Source organism: Alligator mississippiensis, chromosome 3, assembly GCF_030867095.1.
Source record: "Alligator mississippiensis isolate rAllMis1 chromosome 3, rAllMis1, whole genome shotgun sequence".
Classification (NCBI taxonomy): Eukaryota; Metazoa; Chordata; order Crocodylia; family Alligatoridae; genus Alligator; species Alligator mississippiensis.
In genome coordinates, this window is record NC_081826.1 from 71,391,307 (window position 1) to 71,410,009 (window position 18,703).

The 18,703-nt window shown below is 38.3% G+C and overlaps 1 protein-coding gene across 2 annotated transcripts in view; it reads right to left on the reverse strand.

The window, feature by feature from the left end:
• The window catches only part of LYN (LYN proto-oncogene, Src family tyrosine kinase), a 98,386-nt gene that overhangs the window by 46,115 nt on the left and 33,568 nt on the right, over window positions 1–18,703 (reverse strand). Inside the window, exons 2-8 of one of the 2 annotated variants that reach the window (XM_019498670.2) lie at window positions 13,685–13,758; window positions 11,648–11,696; window positions 11,451–11,556; window positions 11,026–11,124; window positions 10,826–10,929; window positions 8,506–8,655; window positions 6,248–6,400 (exon numbers count right to left, since the gene is read on the reverse strand). In XM_019498670.2, the coding sequence (XP_019354215.1) occupies window positions 6,248–6,400; window positions 8,506–8,655; window positions 10,826–10,929; window positions 11,026–11,124; window positions 11,451–11,556; window positions 11,648–11,696; window positions 13,685–13,758 (735 nt within the window). Of the gene's footprint in view, window positions 1–6,247; window positions 6,401–8,505; window positions 8,656–10,825; window positions 10,930–11,025; window positions 11,125–11,450; window positions 11,557–11,647; window positions 11,697–13,621; window positions 13,759–18,703 lie in introns of both variants that reach the window. The other variant, XM_006272184.4, reaches the window with a different exon arrangement.

Genomic DNA, 18,703 nt, shown 5'->3' on the forward strand with positions numbered 1-18,703 from the left:
GGGTTAGCAACCTGTGGCCCACAGGCATTTCATCTGGCCCTCAGGGTAAGGAGGCTTCTGTGCCACTGAAGCAGCAGGGGGCATTGCCCACACTAGGGAGAAGCAGCAATAGCAGCACTGCGGCAGAGTGAAGGGGAGTGATGATTGACTCTGGCTCCAGTACAGGCTGAGAGTGGGCAGCTGCCCACTCTTGAAGGCCAGCTGCATTAAAATCAACCCCCATCCCTTCTCCCCCCAACAAAATGTTGTTGACTATTGATAAATCCAACCCTCTGCTAAGGGCAGGATCATCCCCGCCTAAACCAGCCTACACAGATGTTTGGCTAGTCTGTTTGTAAACACTTCTAAAGGATGAAACACAACAACTCTAGGTAGCCTGTTTCATTGCTTAACCACTCTCATAGTTAGAAAGTTCTTCCTGATATCCAATCGAAATTTCCCTTGCTGCAATTTAAAAGTGCTGCTCCTTGTCCTATCCCCTGATGCCCCAGAGTATCACCATCCTCTTCATAACCAAGCTTCTGGTATTTGAAGACTGTTACCAAATCCCTCTTTCACTTCGCCAGACTAAATAATTTCACTTCTTTCAGCTTTTCCTCCTGAATCACATTTCCCAGACCACTAATCATTTTTGTTGCTCTTCATTGAATTCTTTCCAATTTGTCCCCAGTTTTCTGGCACTGCAAGGCACAAGTCTGGACATAAGTTTTCTAAGTGAGACCCTACTAAGCGATGATAGGAGTGGAAGGATCATTTCTTCCCTTGACTTGCATGTGACATTCCTGTTAGAATAGTATGCTATTGCCTTTTTTCTGTACAACAGCTTATTGACACACGTTCATCATTATAACCCTTGAGTCTTGTCCACAGTACTTCTGCCTAGCCTGTCTCTCTCCAGGTTGTTTCTGTGCACGCAACTGTTCTATCCCAAGTGTAGAACTTCACATTTGACTTTACTGAATTTCAACTGATTAATTTTAAGCCATTTCTTCAGTTTATCAAGGTCATTCTAAATCCTAATCCTACCCTCCAGAGTGCCTGCAACTGCACCCATATCTGTGTCATCTGCTAAGTATGTACTTGTCTGTGTATCACAGGTGGCACAGAAAGGAACACAACACAGTCTGAATGGTCGGTTATGGAAGGGCTTCAGGCTCAGGCTACACAGCAGAATGATATAATTTGAAATGGAGACCATCTTTTTCTTGTGTGTTTGTACAGCAGAAACACAATGGTGTTCTGGTCCCTAAGCAGTGTTGCTAGGCACTACCACAATATAAATAATCATTTCCTGGTTCTAACTGCATTCATATCAGTCTCCCAAAAGATCAGTTGCCAGGCAGACATGCTTTGTTGAATGCACATCAACCAGGAAGAGACTGTGAGAGGAATGAACTTGATTCATGCCACTTCCCCCTCCCCCCCCCCCAACTCACTACTGGGGTTGTTACAAGCTTCACCCAAAGCAGCAGACTTTCTGCTAATCTAGGCTCCCCTCCAATGCCTGCATTGCCTCTACTGAATCTGACTTATGGTCTACACCCACTCTTCAGTGTCTGGCACTTGCAATCCAGGAGACAAATGGTCACGCACTCTAACTTCCTACAAGAAACATGAATACAAAAGGGGATGGGTAAGTGATGAAGCTTCTAGTTCCTTCCTTTCTGTAGGTTTCAGCCAGACCACTTTGGATTAGTTTTCAGAATATGAATACACTGCAAAAATGCATCTGCAACTTTTTCAAACACACCCATTTATCTTGCACACTTGCCATAGGAAATTAGATAACCAGTGGTCAGATATGTCAAAAAAATTGCTGGAGCATTTTTAAACTCTTATTTTCATGAAGAGACTCTTGTTTCTTTGGTTTGACTTCCTCTGCTGCTCTAGTAGTTGCATAAAAAGATAACAACAGTTTAATATTACAGATTGACATTTAAAGTATATTAAACCTAACACCTGGGATGTCAGAAAAATGTGACTCATTAGTAAAATAAACTATAATGGCTCTTTTTGTGTTCTTAACTTTTCTCTTAGACCTACTTGAGAGCTCCTTCACTCATGGATTACTAGTACCAGAGAATGTTATGACTTGTATCATAGCAGTAGGTACCTGGAGACAAAATTGAATAGAAAAATGTAGGCTGGGGTGCTGTTTTAAACTATGAAGTCAGTGCAGCTGCTCCCTAGTACACCAAATCAAAAGTATAAAAATCTTTGTAAACTGTATCAGCAAAAGTAGTCACTTCATGGAATGTTGAAATTTTTTGAAGAACCGTGGTGCTTGCAGACATGCAAAGCTGGGGAACTTGATGATCTTTTAAAGTTACTAGCCAAACCCCACAGAATTTAGTGACAGCCCAGACATTCACTTTAAGGATAAATACAGTATAACCTCATAAATCCAGTATGCTTGGGACTGAGCACCTGCCGGAAATTTAACAATTCTGGATTAAAGCCGAAACAGCAGCCAGTCCCAGAACAGCAGCTGCACACAGAGCAGCAGTGCGGGGTGGTGGATGGTGGCAGCAGCCACCACATGCAAGCTTCCCTCTCCACTGCTCCGGAACCGGCCACTGCTACTCCCTGATGTGCTGGATTTTCATGAATTCCGGATTTTTTATATCCGGATATATGAAGTTATACTGTATGACAACTGAGATGATAATTATTTTGGCTAAAGAAAAGTCTTGTGCAGCCAAGCATTCACTGAATTTTTGCACAGATTAAGTCAAGTCATGCCAAGCTGCAATATAGATTTGTGATGTCCATTAAAAGCTAAACCAAGAACATCAAAAGCATTTTCAAACTAGATCTCTACAACTAAAGGAGAGACTCCTACATAATACAGCCTTTATTCCTCACTCCCAAACAACAATTCCTTGCAACATTATCATTAAAATGTAGTTTGAGTTATAGAAATACTATATTGTCTGAAAACACAACAAACAGACTGGGTTATTTCTGGATGATTTATAACACTTCCCAGGCAATGGCTGGAGAGCACACTGAAAAAGAGCTGTTCCACCTCCTTTCAGGATCTACAGTATCCCAACACCAGTAGCCATCTCTCAGCCAGAATAACTGGGGCTTGAACAGTAAATCAGTCACCTTACCAACTCATCGACAAAAAATGTCAGTGGTTGGCACCACTGTAGCCCCGGCAACTGAATATCCCCTGTTCTCCGAGTACCATAACGCATTAAAAAACCCATAATGCTACTTCAATTTATTGTGGCACTACTGTTGCTCCACAAATACATTAGCTCAATATTTGATAAATCTTTGTAAGTTTTATGATGGAAAGTAGTTACTCCATCATGCTAAACCAGCACTTTTGAAATTAAATGTGGCATTTGTTGCAACAGGAAGATGGGCATTTGATGATCCAATACAGTGAGGGAGCCATATTCTTCTCTACAGGGTGCAATTCTCAAAAACTAGGGAGCTCCACCTGTTCAGTGCAGGGCTTGTTATGGTACTTTGCACAGGTACACAAAGAGGGCGGAGGGCCCCACTCCACATTCGAATTCAGACGAAAACTTAGTTAGATCCCTCCTATGATTTAAGACAATTTCTTTTAAACTCAAAAGAAACAAACTGTAGATAAAGTCTTATATACACTTTCAAACCCAGAGAATTTTTAACAACAGGCTGTAAATTCTTGTGGGGGTGGGGGAATGCATAAATAGATATTGATGAACCCATAAGTATATTGCTGCTAGCATGCAAGGCATGTACACACGTACATACACATACCTCTCTTTGTATGTATAAATTATGTAAATAATTATTTACTTATTAATACATAATTATGCAATACATAATTTATTATGCATTACATAATTGTGTGTTATTATATACATTATTATAAATGTATTTATAAATGCATTTAAACTTAATCACAGAAAGCTCTTCAGTAAATCAAGCCTGATACCCAATAGTGCTTAATTAAAAAAAAAAAAGTAAAAAAAAAATCACCTTTGTACCGTAAAGCAGAAGTAATTTATCAAAATAACATAAGCAGCTTATAGCCGGATGCCACTACACTACTCCTTAGTATTTTCAGTAGCTTATTATTAGCTACTGAGTTAGCTAATGAGTGGAGAAGCATACTTGCTACAATCGTGTGTGGCCTGGTGTTGGACCAGATGACCTAACATGTCTTTTCCACTTCTAACTTCTTTGCTACTAAGATTAATCATGCTCACAACTAGAAAGGATCCCCGCCATGCAAATCAGCTTCTGTTGCTTCAGAAATGCTGCAGAGAGTGAGAGGAAGCACGTTGCTCAACTTCACAGTACAGTAATTTCTCCCATAAAGTAATAATTCACAAAGGCAAATGTTAAGCCCAATTTAGATGACGAGAAGATCACAAAAACAAGAGGAAACATCTTGAACCAGAAACACCCCTTTTTAAAATTTTTATGCATGTGTGTGCAGAACTAGTCACTTCCTGAAGTTAACTACATTAAGTGGACAGCAACAAACCACCACAGATTTTTCTACAGTATTTCAGTGTTAGTTTAAAACATTTCTTGATCTAGTTTATTAGACAGAAAAAATGTTGCACAACGGCTGGTCTCTGTCCAAACTAAATAAAGCATCACCCAGGCATGCCAGATTTAGGTGCCTTCTTAAAGCCCTTTAGCTCACATCTTCATAAAAAAGCCACAGTATATTATGCAGATAGACAATTTGCATGCTTTTTTATGCTGAAAGATTCAATCTGTAAGTCAAACTGGAGATTTCTGATTAGCTGTCAAAGATGCCATACTCATGCTAATACAAAGATGCTTTACTTTTACTTAGAAAAGTCATTTCAAAACAGTATTACAAGCCATGTATTCCTATAAGAATGTTACAATATTTTGGCCAATAATCCTTCTTCAAAGCTTGTCAGAACACTAGTCTAGGAAGTAAACTCAAAAATGCACTGTTTCCCACAGCTTAAAATATTTAAGATATTTATTCATTAAACACAACTTCTAAAGAAGCAGCAAGGATTCAGAGAAGGATGAGGAGAATAATGAGGAACATGGAAAGGATGATTGAAAAGACTGGGATTCCTTGCATTAAAAATAAGAGAGGACATGAAAAAATATTTTTTTAAAAATGGATAGTATAAAAAAGATAGATCAGGGCCTTTAGTTCTCACTTTCCAATAGCAAAAAAATATTTAACTTGATTAAAAGATCCAAGTTAAAGCCAGTAAAAGAAAATATTGCTTATGCAACAAGCAGTTAGAATATGAAACTCACTGCCACAGGAAATTGTTGAAGCCACAGCTGTTCTTGTCCCACTCTAGTCAGGCTTCGCAGGGAGCCAGGCTCAGCCAGGAACAGCAGCAGTGGGTGGGTTTCTCCTCCTTGCCCAGGTCCCTCTGGATGTTTCCTCTAAGCCCAGGAGCAGGCTCAGGGACAGAAGAGACTGTCTGCCACCACCGCTGCCCCAAGCTAAGCCCCATTCCTAGTCAGACCAGCTAGAGCAGGGCAGGAATGGCTCCAACCTCTGGGGTAGCCACAGACAGTGGCAGGTGGAAGAGTGACAGAATGAGAGGGGAGAAGGGACATGCTGGTGGGTGTGGAGGAGAAGGGGTAGGAGGTGCCAACAGCAGGGAGAGAAGAATCGTATCTGCTTCAGGACTTAAGAAAAGTCCCCAGCTGCTGCTTCCACACCATGGTCTGCCCACCTGGTAGGAAGAGGATGGAAGCAGAGGTGCAGCCACCTCTGCAGCACCAGTTAGTGCTCTTGCACCCTCTTACAAAATCCTGGATCCACCCATGGTTTTCTCCCTAGATCAAATCCTTGTTCAGGAGTTACTACACTGTAAGGTTTGAATGCATGGTTTTCTGTGATCACTATCTGCAAGAATAGCCATCGGTATGATTCGTTACAACAATACCAGCAAAAAGCCAGTATGGATGGCTCCGGCTGCTTGGGAACCCACCTGCCATAAAAGGTACTGAACCTCCACCCCCCCGGCCTCCAAACCCCGCAAAAAACTGATAAGTTCTGTTCAGATGTTTTGCATCAAGAGAGGATGTTTTCCAAGATAAAAGTGCTATTTGTACACATGTAATAGGGCAAATTATTTCAGATAATACTCCAATGAGGGTCAAAGCTAGCAACACAAGGGTGAATCAGTGTCTTTGAAACTGTACTACAGACATTTATTTTTCAGTTACATTTTAAATATTTACATTTTCAAAGACCTAAGCAAACCACAAAGTATTATCTACTCACCCATCCAAACTTCTCCAAACTGACCAGCTCCAAGTTTTTTCACTAACTTAATTGATTCCCGTGGAATCTCCCATGCATCTTTATCCCAAGGTTTCTGGGGTTTAGGGCTAATACATGCTTTTTCCAGTTTTTTGCATAAACCATCTGACTGCTCTGTTTTTCAAAGAAAAACAAAAGTATAAAAATCCATTGCATTGTTAAACATACTTTGTTTAATGTAGGCACAACTGCAGATCAACACCAATCAGCTCAAAATAAAACAGGCATTACGAGGAATGCTTTGATCTAATAGAAACCAATTTTGCTGCAATCATCGCATCGTATTTAACCATTCAAACCTGGGATTTAGGGTTTCGGAATTCAAAAACCAATTTATAAAATAGCTGTGTGATCTGCAGTTAGTACCAGACAAAAAAAGATCATGGCTGCTCATAATGTATGCTTTTTTTTCACTCCAAGAAGGCAGCAAAGTAAATAAAATGCATGTTCTAATGGTTGATGGCATGTCAGTGAAGACAGAGTAGGAGACCTGTCTCAGGAAATATAAAAACAAAAAAAACCTGATCTTGTTGCTTATGATCAAAAAATCAGAAACAACGAGTATCTGCTGTTCCCCTCCTAGACTTCAGATTTCTGAAAGCTGAAATTCACCTCTTCAGATGCCCAACTTTAGACAGCAAATTTTGAAATACAGGAAATCTATGGCCCAGGCATTGACAGAATTTAGATATTTCTGCACCCCTGCCCCATGTTCAGGCCACTAGACGACACTTAAGATCACCTGAGAATTTATGTCCCTGAAGACATTTAACGTACATAGTATGTTGGTTCAGTCAGTTAAGACAGGCAAAATAATAATAATAATTATTATTATTATTATTATCATCATTATTATTATTGGGAGGGGCGGGTAGCATTGAACCAAGTCATCCACGCATTTTGAAGACAAGTGATGGTTGCACATAAATTGCTCCTCTCTCTCTTTAAAAGGAATCATTGGATCCAACTCCATTTACAATAAAATAATGGAAAAAAGCTACCATTGACTTAAAATACCTAATCTTGATCTTATTGAAATGTCCAAAACTAAGTGGACCTTAAAATTAGTATTATTTTAACTTATGTGCCATATACCCGTAGCATTGCTTTGAAATTCCTATATTATCACACTTTTTTAGTGTATAATTGTTCAGTGACTGGAGAAGAAATAATTATGATACATTCAGCATGATAATAAAAAGACTTGCATAATTTTATTAGGTGGTTAATTCTTCAGTGTAGTTTTGAAAATGTCAACCCAATATTTTCCCTCCAGTGTCCAAAATATTATTCTGAACTACCAAGACTATGTTCAATGGGGGCAAGGGTGGGAGAATACCATTATGATAACCAAGAAGTTATAAAAATGTTAAAGTAATTACTGCATATTGGAAAGTAATATTCCCTGTCAATGGAAATTTTGATTTTTCCCCAGAACATTCAATAGCAAAAAGCCAGACCACTGGCATAAAAATTTATAAGGTTGCTTTTGTTTCATATTATGAAGATACCAGTAGATGTTTAACAACATACCAGATGTAATACATTTTGTAAATACTGTCCACCTTTATTATTATATACCATTACACTTACAAACACAGTATTTTTATCTGTTTTTTTCTCACTTTAACTGCACATTAGTGTAACTCTGGGAGGAGTGACTTTTACATTATTATTCATTTTATACTGGTAAATGAGAGATCAGAAGCAGACTTTCTAGTACCAGTAATAGACCTTAAGCCAGAGGTACAAAGATACAGCCAACAGACTGGATCTGCCCTCCAATGACCTATCATCTGGTCTGCAGTGATGCCTGGGGGTTTTGGACTGGACCTGCACACCAGATGCAGCGGGCCCTAGACTGACCTGCAGTGCTGCACGTGGGGCCAATTTGGGGCATGTGATGCACATGGTACTTGCACTGGCCCAGCCCCATGCACTGAATCCAGCACAAGGGGATGGTCTGCAGGCCTGATCCAGCCTGCGGACTACTCCAGCCCCACACATCTGGCATACAGGACCTGGTAAATTTGATACCATTGCCTTAGACTCCGACTGAACTTGTGTTTCGCTCTTAACATGAATCTTGCTACAACAGTCACAGTGCTTAGATTATTTATAAAATGTACTGGAAAGACCTGAAATAGAACAATAAATTATTTTTCCATTAAAATAAATCTTAATATCTGACAAGTAATCCACTAATTCATTTAACTTACTTTGGTAATGTTTGATCATGTCGTTGATGGTAGGAAAAGTAATTCTTGGAGAGATGTAATATCCTCCATTGTCTAGACTCCTAATTTTGTAGTGCTTAATAACATCACCATGCTGTGGATCATGGTCCCTGATGGAAAGAGAGTAGCTACCTGTGGAAAACAGTGCAAAGAAGCTGTTTGGTAGATTGTATGCTTGTAAAATGCACATTTCTATAGTTCAATATTCAATGGATATAATAAATGCAGTAATATTTTGCCTACTTGTCATGTTCCGCATTTATCTCTCACAAATATTTTACAATTGCCATGAGGAATATAACTAAATGAACCCCGCTGCTGGCACTGAACTTATCCCAAGATACTCCTTAAGAACCAATGGGGATTTTCTCTCTCTCTCTCCTTAAAGCAATATTTTAGCATAAGAATGGACCATTTATCTCAATTTGATTCTATAATTTCCTTCTAGTTTTAAGTGACAGAACTCAATGAGGATGGAAGGACAATGGTACTGAGCGTGCACTTAGTAAATATTCAGAGACCACCAAGCTGGGCTGAATAGCAGATACTCTAGAAGACAGGATAAGATACAAAATGACCTTCATTAAATTCAGGCCATTTCTCTAATTTACTATATGAAATTCAATAAGGACAAGTGTAAAGTATATTGAACTTGGGACAGAACAATCACATCCACAAATACAAACAGGAATGAATGGCTAGGCTGCAGTACAGGAGAAAGAGACATGAAGAGTACAGTGTCTTACAAGCTATGATTTCATGTGCTGTTGCTGGGGGTAAAAATAATACGAGAACCCCGAAGAATCCCAGGATACAAGAACAGTTATGGGAAGCAATGCCTGTATTCTTCTCAGCAGCAGTGAGGTCTTACCTAAAATAATGCCTAATTTTGGGCACCACACATCCAGAAAGGTATGAACAAACTGGAAATAGTCCAGATGAATGTGTGACACAGTAATGGGCAATATGAACCTCTGATCTGACCCAGCAAATGGCAATTCTTATGTTCTTAGAAGATCAACAAAAATGATCTGGGGTCTATAAAACATGACTTACAAGGTAACATTGGGAAAACTAAGATTACCATATTGACTTGAATATACAAAACTAAATAGAAGACAGCCCCGCCCCCCCATAAGTAGATTCTATTGATAAATTTATTACAGTTGTCCTGGTATAGAATCTAAGTATTGGAGTTTTGCCTTGAATTTGTCCCCTTCCCACTGCTATAGCAAGGAAAATAAATCTGAAGGGTAGCCCCTTTGCCCTCTGCCCCCTCAGTTTCTTCCCCTTACACCTCCCCCCCCCACCCTTACCTTACCATCAGACTCTGCTCTCCCTGAACACATGAAAATGAGGAGCAAACTTGAAAACACTGACCTTGAAATTAACATACCTGTAATTACTTTGCATTTAGTACCCATAAACTTAGTTCATCTAGAATTGATGTATTTTTTGAAACTGCTACAAGTTTAGCACAGTTGCTCCATAAACACACTTTTAAGCAGCACTTTAAAAAAAGCTTCCTATCAGCATGTTTGCCCAATGTGGGCCATGTGTTGTTTTGCAGTCATACTCAGTGTTGGCTGCATTTAAATCGGCTTCATAGTTGGTTTCTGTTACTGAGCATATGCTGCTTTTGCTAGCATTTTAATGACAGACAATATATTAAATGAAGTTTCCTTGTATGCAAATGTAAGGGGATAGCCCACCCCTCCCCACAGTCAGCATTGGGGGGTGGAATCTTGTCTTGTATTTGAGTAAATATGGTATTTAGTCTGAAGAAGACTTGAGAGGATCTGAAAACAGTCCAAGTACCAAGAGGATGGTAACAGGCTGTTCTCTGTGTAAACGGAGGATAAGACCAGAAGAAACAGTCTTAAATTGCAACAAAGAAAGCATAGGTTGGATACGAGCATCACCGTGAGGGTGGCTAAGCACTAGAACAGATTACCTATAGAAATTCAGGAAATCATTAGGCAATCATGATGTCCAAAATTAGACATTTTTAAGAGCAGATTAGGCAAATGCTTAGTTTGGGGTGGTTTAGATGATGATAATAATCCTGCCTTGAGTAGAGAGACGGACAAGGTAACTTCCCTTGGTCTCTCACAGTCCTATTTTTTATTGAATCTCTTCACTTCCTTTGGAGAAGTTACTGCAGTCCAACTGAATTCATTGTTACATACTGAAAAAGCAACATAACAAAATGGTGCCAAATTCACACCCGTTGAAAGCAAAATTTTTGTTATAGCAGATTCAGTGATTAATCAGTGAGTCCACCGATTAATCAACTGCCTACCTTTTAATGTTTCACTTTCTCTGATAAGAAATGATCCAGGACTGTTTCCAGGAGCTAAGAGTTGTCTTTCTGCATCTTTCCTGGTTATATCTTTGAAGAACCATCTGAAAAGTATATCACGGGTTAGATTTTAACCCACCCCCAAAAGGCCCACAATAGGGTAGAAAAGTTTCAATGTACTAGAGTATAGAGAAACCTACTCTTCTGTTTCCAAAGTGTTTAATTTTGCTACATAGTTGCTTGGAATGAAACCTTCCTTTTTCGTTGAGAGGGATTTAGCTTTCCACCATTCCCCTAGCCTGAAAAGCAAAAACAAAAGAATTCACAATATGCGAACCAAAAATAACCAAGTGCTATTTATCTGCTTCTTTGCTGAGGGGCTTGACTGGGCTGGAAAGAGAAACATGACATTTATCTTAGAAGTAGAGCCATCTGAGAATGCAACAGCCCTCCCCGCAAGATGGTTGTCAAGCAATACAGAGAACTGAGTGAAACATTTTCACTTTCACACTGAAAGGAAGTTTCTTCCTTTTGCATGGGTGTGGGCACAAAGTAATAAAACACAACAAGAAAAGTGATTTAGTAACATAAAAAGATACATTACATCCAACATTGTCATACTTACTCCTCAAGAACTTTCATTTTTTCTCCTTTCTTGAATGACAAATCATCTTCATGAATACCATCATAAGGATACAAGGCTACTACAATGCTCCCATGTTCCTCTGCTTCTATTAATGCAAAAAGCCAATGGATAATCTTAGCATTACATACGTTCTTAAAAGGCTGTTACAAATTGCTAATATTTTTATGGAAACATACCTGCTTTACAGAACCTCTGACCTGGTAAAAGTTGTGTGTCTGTATTTGCCTAAAACAAAATATTGCTCAATTAAACAGTTTCAAGTCACTGTGATGTTCACTTTACACATATGCACATTAATAAAATAACTTATAAACACAAGCTGGTTTGGAGTGATCTTGCACATATTTTCTAAGATGCCTTCAAAACTTAAAATTATAAACAAACTAGGGTTGGCAAACTAGTCAATTGACCAGTCAAATATTATCAATTTACCAGTCAATTAACTGCATATTTTTGACCAGTCAAAGGTTATAGCAATTTTACAAAAAAAGCCCCCTACTTTTTTTGTAGTTTTCTTGACAGAAATGATTTTTTATTGTTTTTGACAAATTTCTTAATGGAAAATTTGTGCTCTTTCTGTGTATTATTTGGATCTATTAGTGAAGTTTTACAATTTTGACTGATATTTGACCAGTCAATTGATCAAATTTTGACTGGTCAAATACCCAACCTTAAACGAAACATGTAGCTATTTTTGCTGGGCAACACAAATATAAATAGTAATGCAAATCCCAACTAAACTTTGAATACAGCAGCATAGTGCCGCTCTCCCTTCCTGAAGTGAAAAGTAAGATGGCAAGTTCATACTTTTGCAGCTCCTGTACTAACATTTGGCAAAGATACTTCAACAGGGCAATAAAGCAATAATTGTCAATACAGAGGGGCAGCTTCATAAAGTGAAAGGGCAAAAATTTAATTACCTTTCTTAAATTCCTCAGCAAAAATCATTATTTAGATTTATCCAAGTACAAGGATTAAAAAACTACAGGATTTTTTTTAAGTGCCAGCACTAAATAAGTAATAAAAGATAATCAGATTTGATTTAGATGATATGCTGGCTCAACAGCCTCAGCAGCTGTACATCAGCATAGCTCCACTGAAGTCAAAAGAACTGTGTTGACTTCAGCATAGGTCTGGCCATTGGTTACAGATGGGGTGGAAGTGTTCACCACTAAGGGCAATTATCCCATTTTTATCCTCACTGAAACTAACCTTCTATTTTGCCAGTTTAAGGCAAAAAATATTTAAAGCTTCATACATTCTCCCCTGTGAAAGGTCTGATTCATATGGGTTTGCATGGGAGTTATCCATGTCACCTCTCCGTCTGCAATCCAAAGACCACCAGCAGAGCTAACATGCAACTAATGCTCTATTCCTCTTGACATGGAAGAGCAAACATTTTTTATATTCCCTAGCCTCTCTCCCTAACTTTTTTTTTTTTGCTACCATCAGTGGAGCACTGTTCCTTGGCACAGAGGGGACCTTCCACTGTCCTGCTTCTTCTCATACACAACTGCTTCATTCTGTTGCACTTGGTCCTTACATGCGAACAGAAAGTAGCAAGAGGTGAAGATTGAGGAAACTTGACCAAAAATGATCAAGAGTCATAATTAAATCATTAAATCATAAATTACATATTAAGGATTACCTCAGCCTTTCTTAATAGAACACTCAGTATTTTAGTCCCTAGCTTGTTAAGCAGCTGCCCTGTAGATGTATATAGTATACTCCTTACCAGCATAAAACTACACATTAAAAATAACGGTGGTTCTTTTATAAAGAAAGTCTGACACTTTTAAAAATCTTTCCAAACTACTGTAAGTTACTAAATATTGAATTAAAAAAAAAATGTCACTCAGCCTTCCTGTAAAGCATCAACTATGCAAGAACAGTACACAACACATCTAGGAGAATGTTTCTCCAGAAAGAAGACACAAGGATAGATTTATTAAGGAATAAACTACCAGCAACTTTTTTTTTTTTAATGCCTATCTTTCAAGGGTCAACTGTATAGCATAATAAAGCCAAACTATGAACTAAAATGATTAATCTTAGTTTCTGCATGCATGTGTTTTTTTATTGAAATTTAAGTTATGCCTGTCATGCTTTGATCTCACTTTTGGAATTCTCCCCTGAGACTATCTACTTACTGGCCTTTGCTGTTTATTGGACGTTGGATCCCTCACATAAATAGTTCGTTCAGTTTTACGTACTGGTTGGTTCTTCAAATCTAGCCCATCTCCAGGCAGGTTCTCTTTCCTTTTTGATTTTATACATCCCATATTTCCTGTTGGAATAAAAAAAGGTATTAAACAAAAACACTGCATCACATAACTGAGTAGCTTCCCATGCAGTCATCTGGCTTATGTAGCAAAAATTTCCTTTCCAACCACAATACTTTACTGGCAAAACAACTGAATGTTAAGAGGACCAGTTGTAGTGCTATATAATTTTACAAGTGAGGGAAATAGTCTCTTGTCTTAATTCACAAATAAGCAAATTATTTGAAAATAAATTTTTCAAAGGTCAAACTTCTTTATTTTTAAATGGTCTTTTTAACCCAAAAATAAAAATATTCTAGGTAGATTGACATATCTGTGAATGTAGAAGAAGATTCTGATATAAATGAACTAGATGAGAAGGGATCATTCCCACTGCAATCTATATAGGTGAATCATAGATTGAAGCCCCAATTTCTCAATAGTAATGCATACAGAAGTGTTGTCAGTATGTTCCAGTGTAGAGGTTATGAAGTGTTTTTAAATTACTGTACCACTGTAAATGGTAAAACTATGGCTCTCTAGGCCATGACAGTATCCTCCAATTTGGTTTTGTATGTTAACCCGAGGGTGGCCTTTGGTCCAGTTTCACATCAGACCATCTTGTTTTTAAACCCTTTGTCCCCTGTCCATTTCTGAATGAGGTACGGACAGCAAGAAGTCCAGTTTTTTAGTTAATTGGTGGAAATACATGTTAATTATTTGTCCTCATGATTCTATTGGCTGTGCTTAAAATTGGGTGGTGCACAGCCAGGAGGAGAGGGAGGTGATAGCCAAGGAGGCAAGGAGAGAGGGAGGTGGTAGCCCCACCCCTTGCTGCCGATTGGTTGAATGACCCAGTGGCCCCCACCTTTACTGCTGATTGACCAAAGTGGCCGCTCCACCCCTCACCACTGATTTGCAGAGGCAGACTACCCCTCACCAAGGGGTTGTCCTGTATTCTGAGGATGCATCAGTGGCCACCCTAGTTAACCCTGCTGAGGAGCTCAGTGACTGGAGAAGTCCAAACCCCATGGCAGGCTGAAGAGAACAATACTCAACCAGAAGCAAACATTGGTAGTGCAGGTCAGATAGGGAGGGAGGACACCTAACTTATCCAATGCAATAGCATGAAAAAAACCAAAAAAAAACAAAAAAACCCACAATTTACTCCTTTTCATGAAAATCAGCTGTCACTACCTGATAGCAAAGTTTAGGTGTTACTGGAATAAAAATCCATTGGTCATTGTACCATTAAGCTCAATAACCAAATAGTTTGGAAACCAGCAGAATGCTCATGTGTTCTTAATTTTAATATTAAACAAAACAAAAAAAGGCAAAAAGCAAACCAACTAAGAAAGCCCAGAGACCCACATGACAATTAAAGAAAGCAGTTTTCTGTTCTTGCATATCAGTGACTTCAACATTTTTACCTATCTATGCGAGGCACAGAGAGTGCGTTATAATTGGTATTCTTAGACCAGGAAATATCTAATGATCATTTTAACTTTACGGAAGTCTCCCTGGGAATCATTTTGACTTCTAGTTCCATGTGGGATAGTGCCTAGTTTTATTTGAGACACTAACAGACTCTCTAGGAATCCAGTATCTATAAAAACAGCCTCCAGTTTTACAACAACCATTAACTGTGGGCATACAACATACAGTACTTACATAGCTGTATAAACTTATGAGCAAGAAGGGGGTTTCACAGGTACACTGGACAATTAGTAGATAGAGGCCAACTACCTGCACTCACAAATCAGGTGTTCAATCATCTAAATGCTACAATATGCACTTGCAATTTTGTGCCTACAAAGACAGAACCTAAAAAGAGGCCTTAAAAAACAATTTGGCAGCAAGTATAGCACTTAAACCATGTGCCTTCCCTTTCAAACAGGTGAACAGTCCTGTTGATTTCAAAAGGTCTAACTGTATATCCAAAGATAAACATGTTCTTACATGAGAGCCTACATGGGACAAGAATATGCCTCCCTCACTATTGAGAAAATCCTTGGAAAGAATGAGTCTCATGGCTTTATTCTATGCGACAATAAATAAAGATGTGACATGACTTGCCCAAGATCACAGAGCAGATCAGCAGCAGAGCTAAAACTAAAACATCTTTCTCCTACAAATCTGGAGTACAGTTTTACAAAATACTGAACTTCTTCTGGGATAGAACGTAGCCTTCACTACCATAGAGCTGAGAGTACCCCAAGCCCTTTAAACAGATTAAGCCCATCAACTATCTTTTAAAAAAATTAATAAATAAAGTTATCTAAAATCTTTCTAAAGAAATAGAGGAAAAAACCCTCTGCAGTAGGCAACAGACAAAATAATATTTAAAATTCAGATTTCTGTTGCTCTTATAGGATTTCTAACAAAGTTTATTAAAAGCGTGAAAAATCACAAATTTCAAACAAAGCAGCTGGAAAATACATGTCTAAAATGTTAGGACATTGGCCATAATTGTATTCGATTATGAAATCATTCAATTCAATTTATGAAATATAATGACTTGGGATTGTATATGCCTTTGGATGTTTCTCAGTAGTTTTTGAAACTGTGGTATGGCGTCCAAAGTGCTTGAAAAGATTTAAGATACTAGAACACATAGGTGCTCATCTTCAGCCCACTCAGCAAGTCTGCAGAGCTGCATTAACCCCACAGGTCCAGAAATTTACAGCAGGGGAGTAGTGGCAATTAACTCTACCACTGCTTCCCCAGCAGATGACGACCCCATGCATGGGCCTGGGCCAGGGCCAGAGTGGCAGGTCCAGTATGGCACACATGGGGCTTAAGCCATGCACTGGACCACACCCATATGCTGACTCTGCACTGGATCAGACCCATGAACTGATATCCTGGATGGGATCTGAACCCTAGACCATCTGCAAACCGTTCATGCCACCCGCAGCCCAGAAAGGTTGGTCACCACTGCTAAGGCAGATATTTTAAACAAGGGGCTAAAACTGGCAAGCCTCTTTACATTGCAAGCTGAAACTTCTATCACTTCGACAAAGAGATTCTATGAGTGGCATCAGAATAAGAATTCATAAACCTAATGCAAGCAACAGACATCATAAGATAAATGTTTAAGAATGTTTGTAGTAGAGTTGGAGTGTTGTTGTAACTGTGATGGTCCAGGAAGCATCCAGGAAGAGAGGCAAGGATTTTTTTGTGACATCTAGTTTACAGCCCTCTCCCATCCCTCCAAACAGACTGCTTGAATTTGCTTGGACCATTTTCTCTGACATTTGGCTCTGTTTCCACTTCTCTCTCAAACATGAGGAAGGGCACTTGATGACCAAAAGCTTGTCCAAGGTATCTCCCACCTATATGCTTGGTCCAATAAAGATATCACACTTGTCTCGGAGCATATGGTAAGTAATGGGTTTTAAAGTAGAAATGTTATACAACTGTTCTTAGCTGCTTAAAAATTCAATCTTGGTAAAAAAATAAATAGTGAACAACAAAATGCAGCATATTTTTTAGCCTATGCTATATTTATGTATAAAGTAGAAGGCAAGTGCATTTACAGCAAGTACAATATTTTATGCATGAAAAATGTTGTTGGTTTTTCTTTTTTAAGAATAACACTGATGCCATTTATCTTAATGAATATCACGTGCTTAATCTAAGTTAAAGAAGTGCTCTTTTGCAGATATGAGAATTTGATAAGCTATCAGCTGTTCAGAAGGACTGCACCACCACAGATGGAATACTAATTATTGTTCTTTGATAAAAATCACTTGTTCAAAAAAAAGAATTCAGTTCTTCTTTCAGACTTTCTTTATGCAAACTAAATGGGATACTAATTTACTTAAGCTCTCCTAACCACTTTGCTAGACATGAAAGAAAAGTCATTTAATTACAAGTAATTGTATAACAGAAACTAACTTTTAGAAGTACTTACCTGACAAAGTAACATGACCTAAAATCATAACAGAATAAAGTATCCGATTCCAATAAATGGCTCAAAAGGTAAAATTTAGTTTAGAGACAGCAATGTTCTTGAAGGGTATCTTCAATATGTTGATACAAATCAGAGTTTGTCTTTTTTTTTTAAAGGGGAAAAAAGTAGACTACATACAGGAAAATTGGCACAATTAACTTTTTCTAAAAGATTGCTGAATAACCACCAATATTTTCTTTGATGTCTAAAAATGTACGTCTTGAATTCTCCCTCCAAATCCTCCGTTATATGCCATCATTTCATTTAATCTCAATAGTACTTGGCCTCTTTTCTTTGCCTAGCAATTGCTTTAAAATCAAATATTTCATGTACCCAAAACCGCCTGCAATGTGCTTGTTTAGATTTTAAAAGGTTCCACGCTTCTGACAAAAACTTGTTTTATCTTTCTTTTGCCAGCAGTATAATGTATCTGTAACCTCAAGTACTTTTCTTTAAAAAAAATAAAACAAAACAAAAAAACTTCAGACAGTGGAAGATCACGTGAGCTTTACTAGTCCATCCACTACAGCCCATGAGGTTTGTGCTTCCTCTGAGTGCTTATCTATCTATATTACCATCTCTAGCTTATCGTATTTTTCAGTTTGTTCACAGCTGCAACTTCTAGCAACATCTTTGTTAGTTTATAAGACATGATATTAAAATTCAAGTTAAGAACAGTTTCTCAAAAATCAGCTTGAATGCCTGGGCTTTTCTTAAATAAACACCCAGTACTGAAAATGATTCTCAAATCCCAACAGATTTTTCAGTCACTAAAGTGTTTTTATTTTAAGTATAGAAATTCAGAAAATCAAAGAGATTTTACAATGACTCTCTAAAAAGTCAGTGTGTGTGTGTGTATGTGTGTGTGTGTGTGTGTGTGTGTGTGTTTCTTGAATTAGTAAAATGCATTAAGACATTCATAGATTAGAGACTGGAAGGGACCTCGCAGATCATTGGGTCCAACCCCCAGCTCTAGGCAGAAAGACAACTGGAGTCAAGTGATCCCAGTGAGGTGA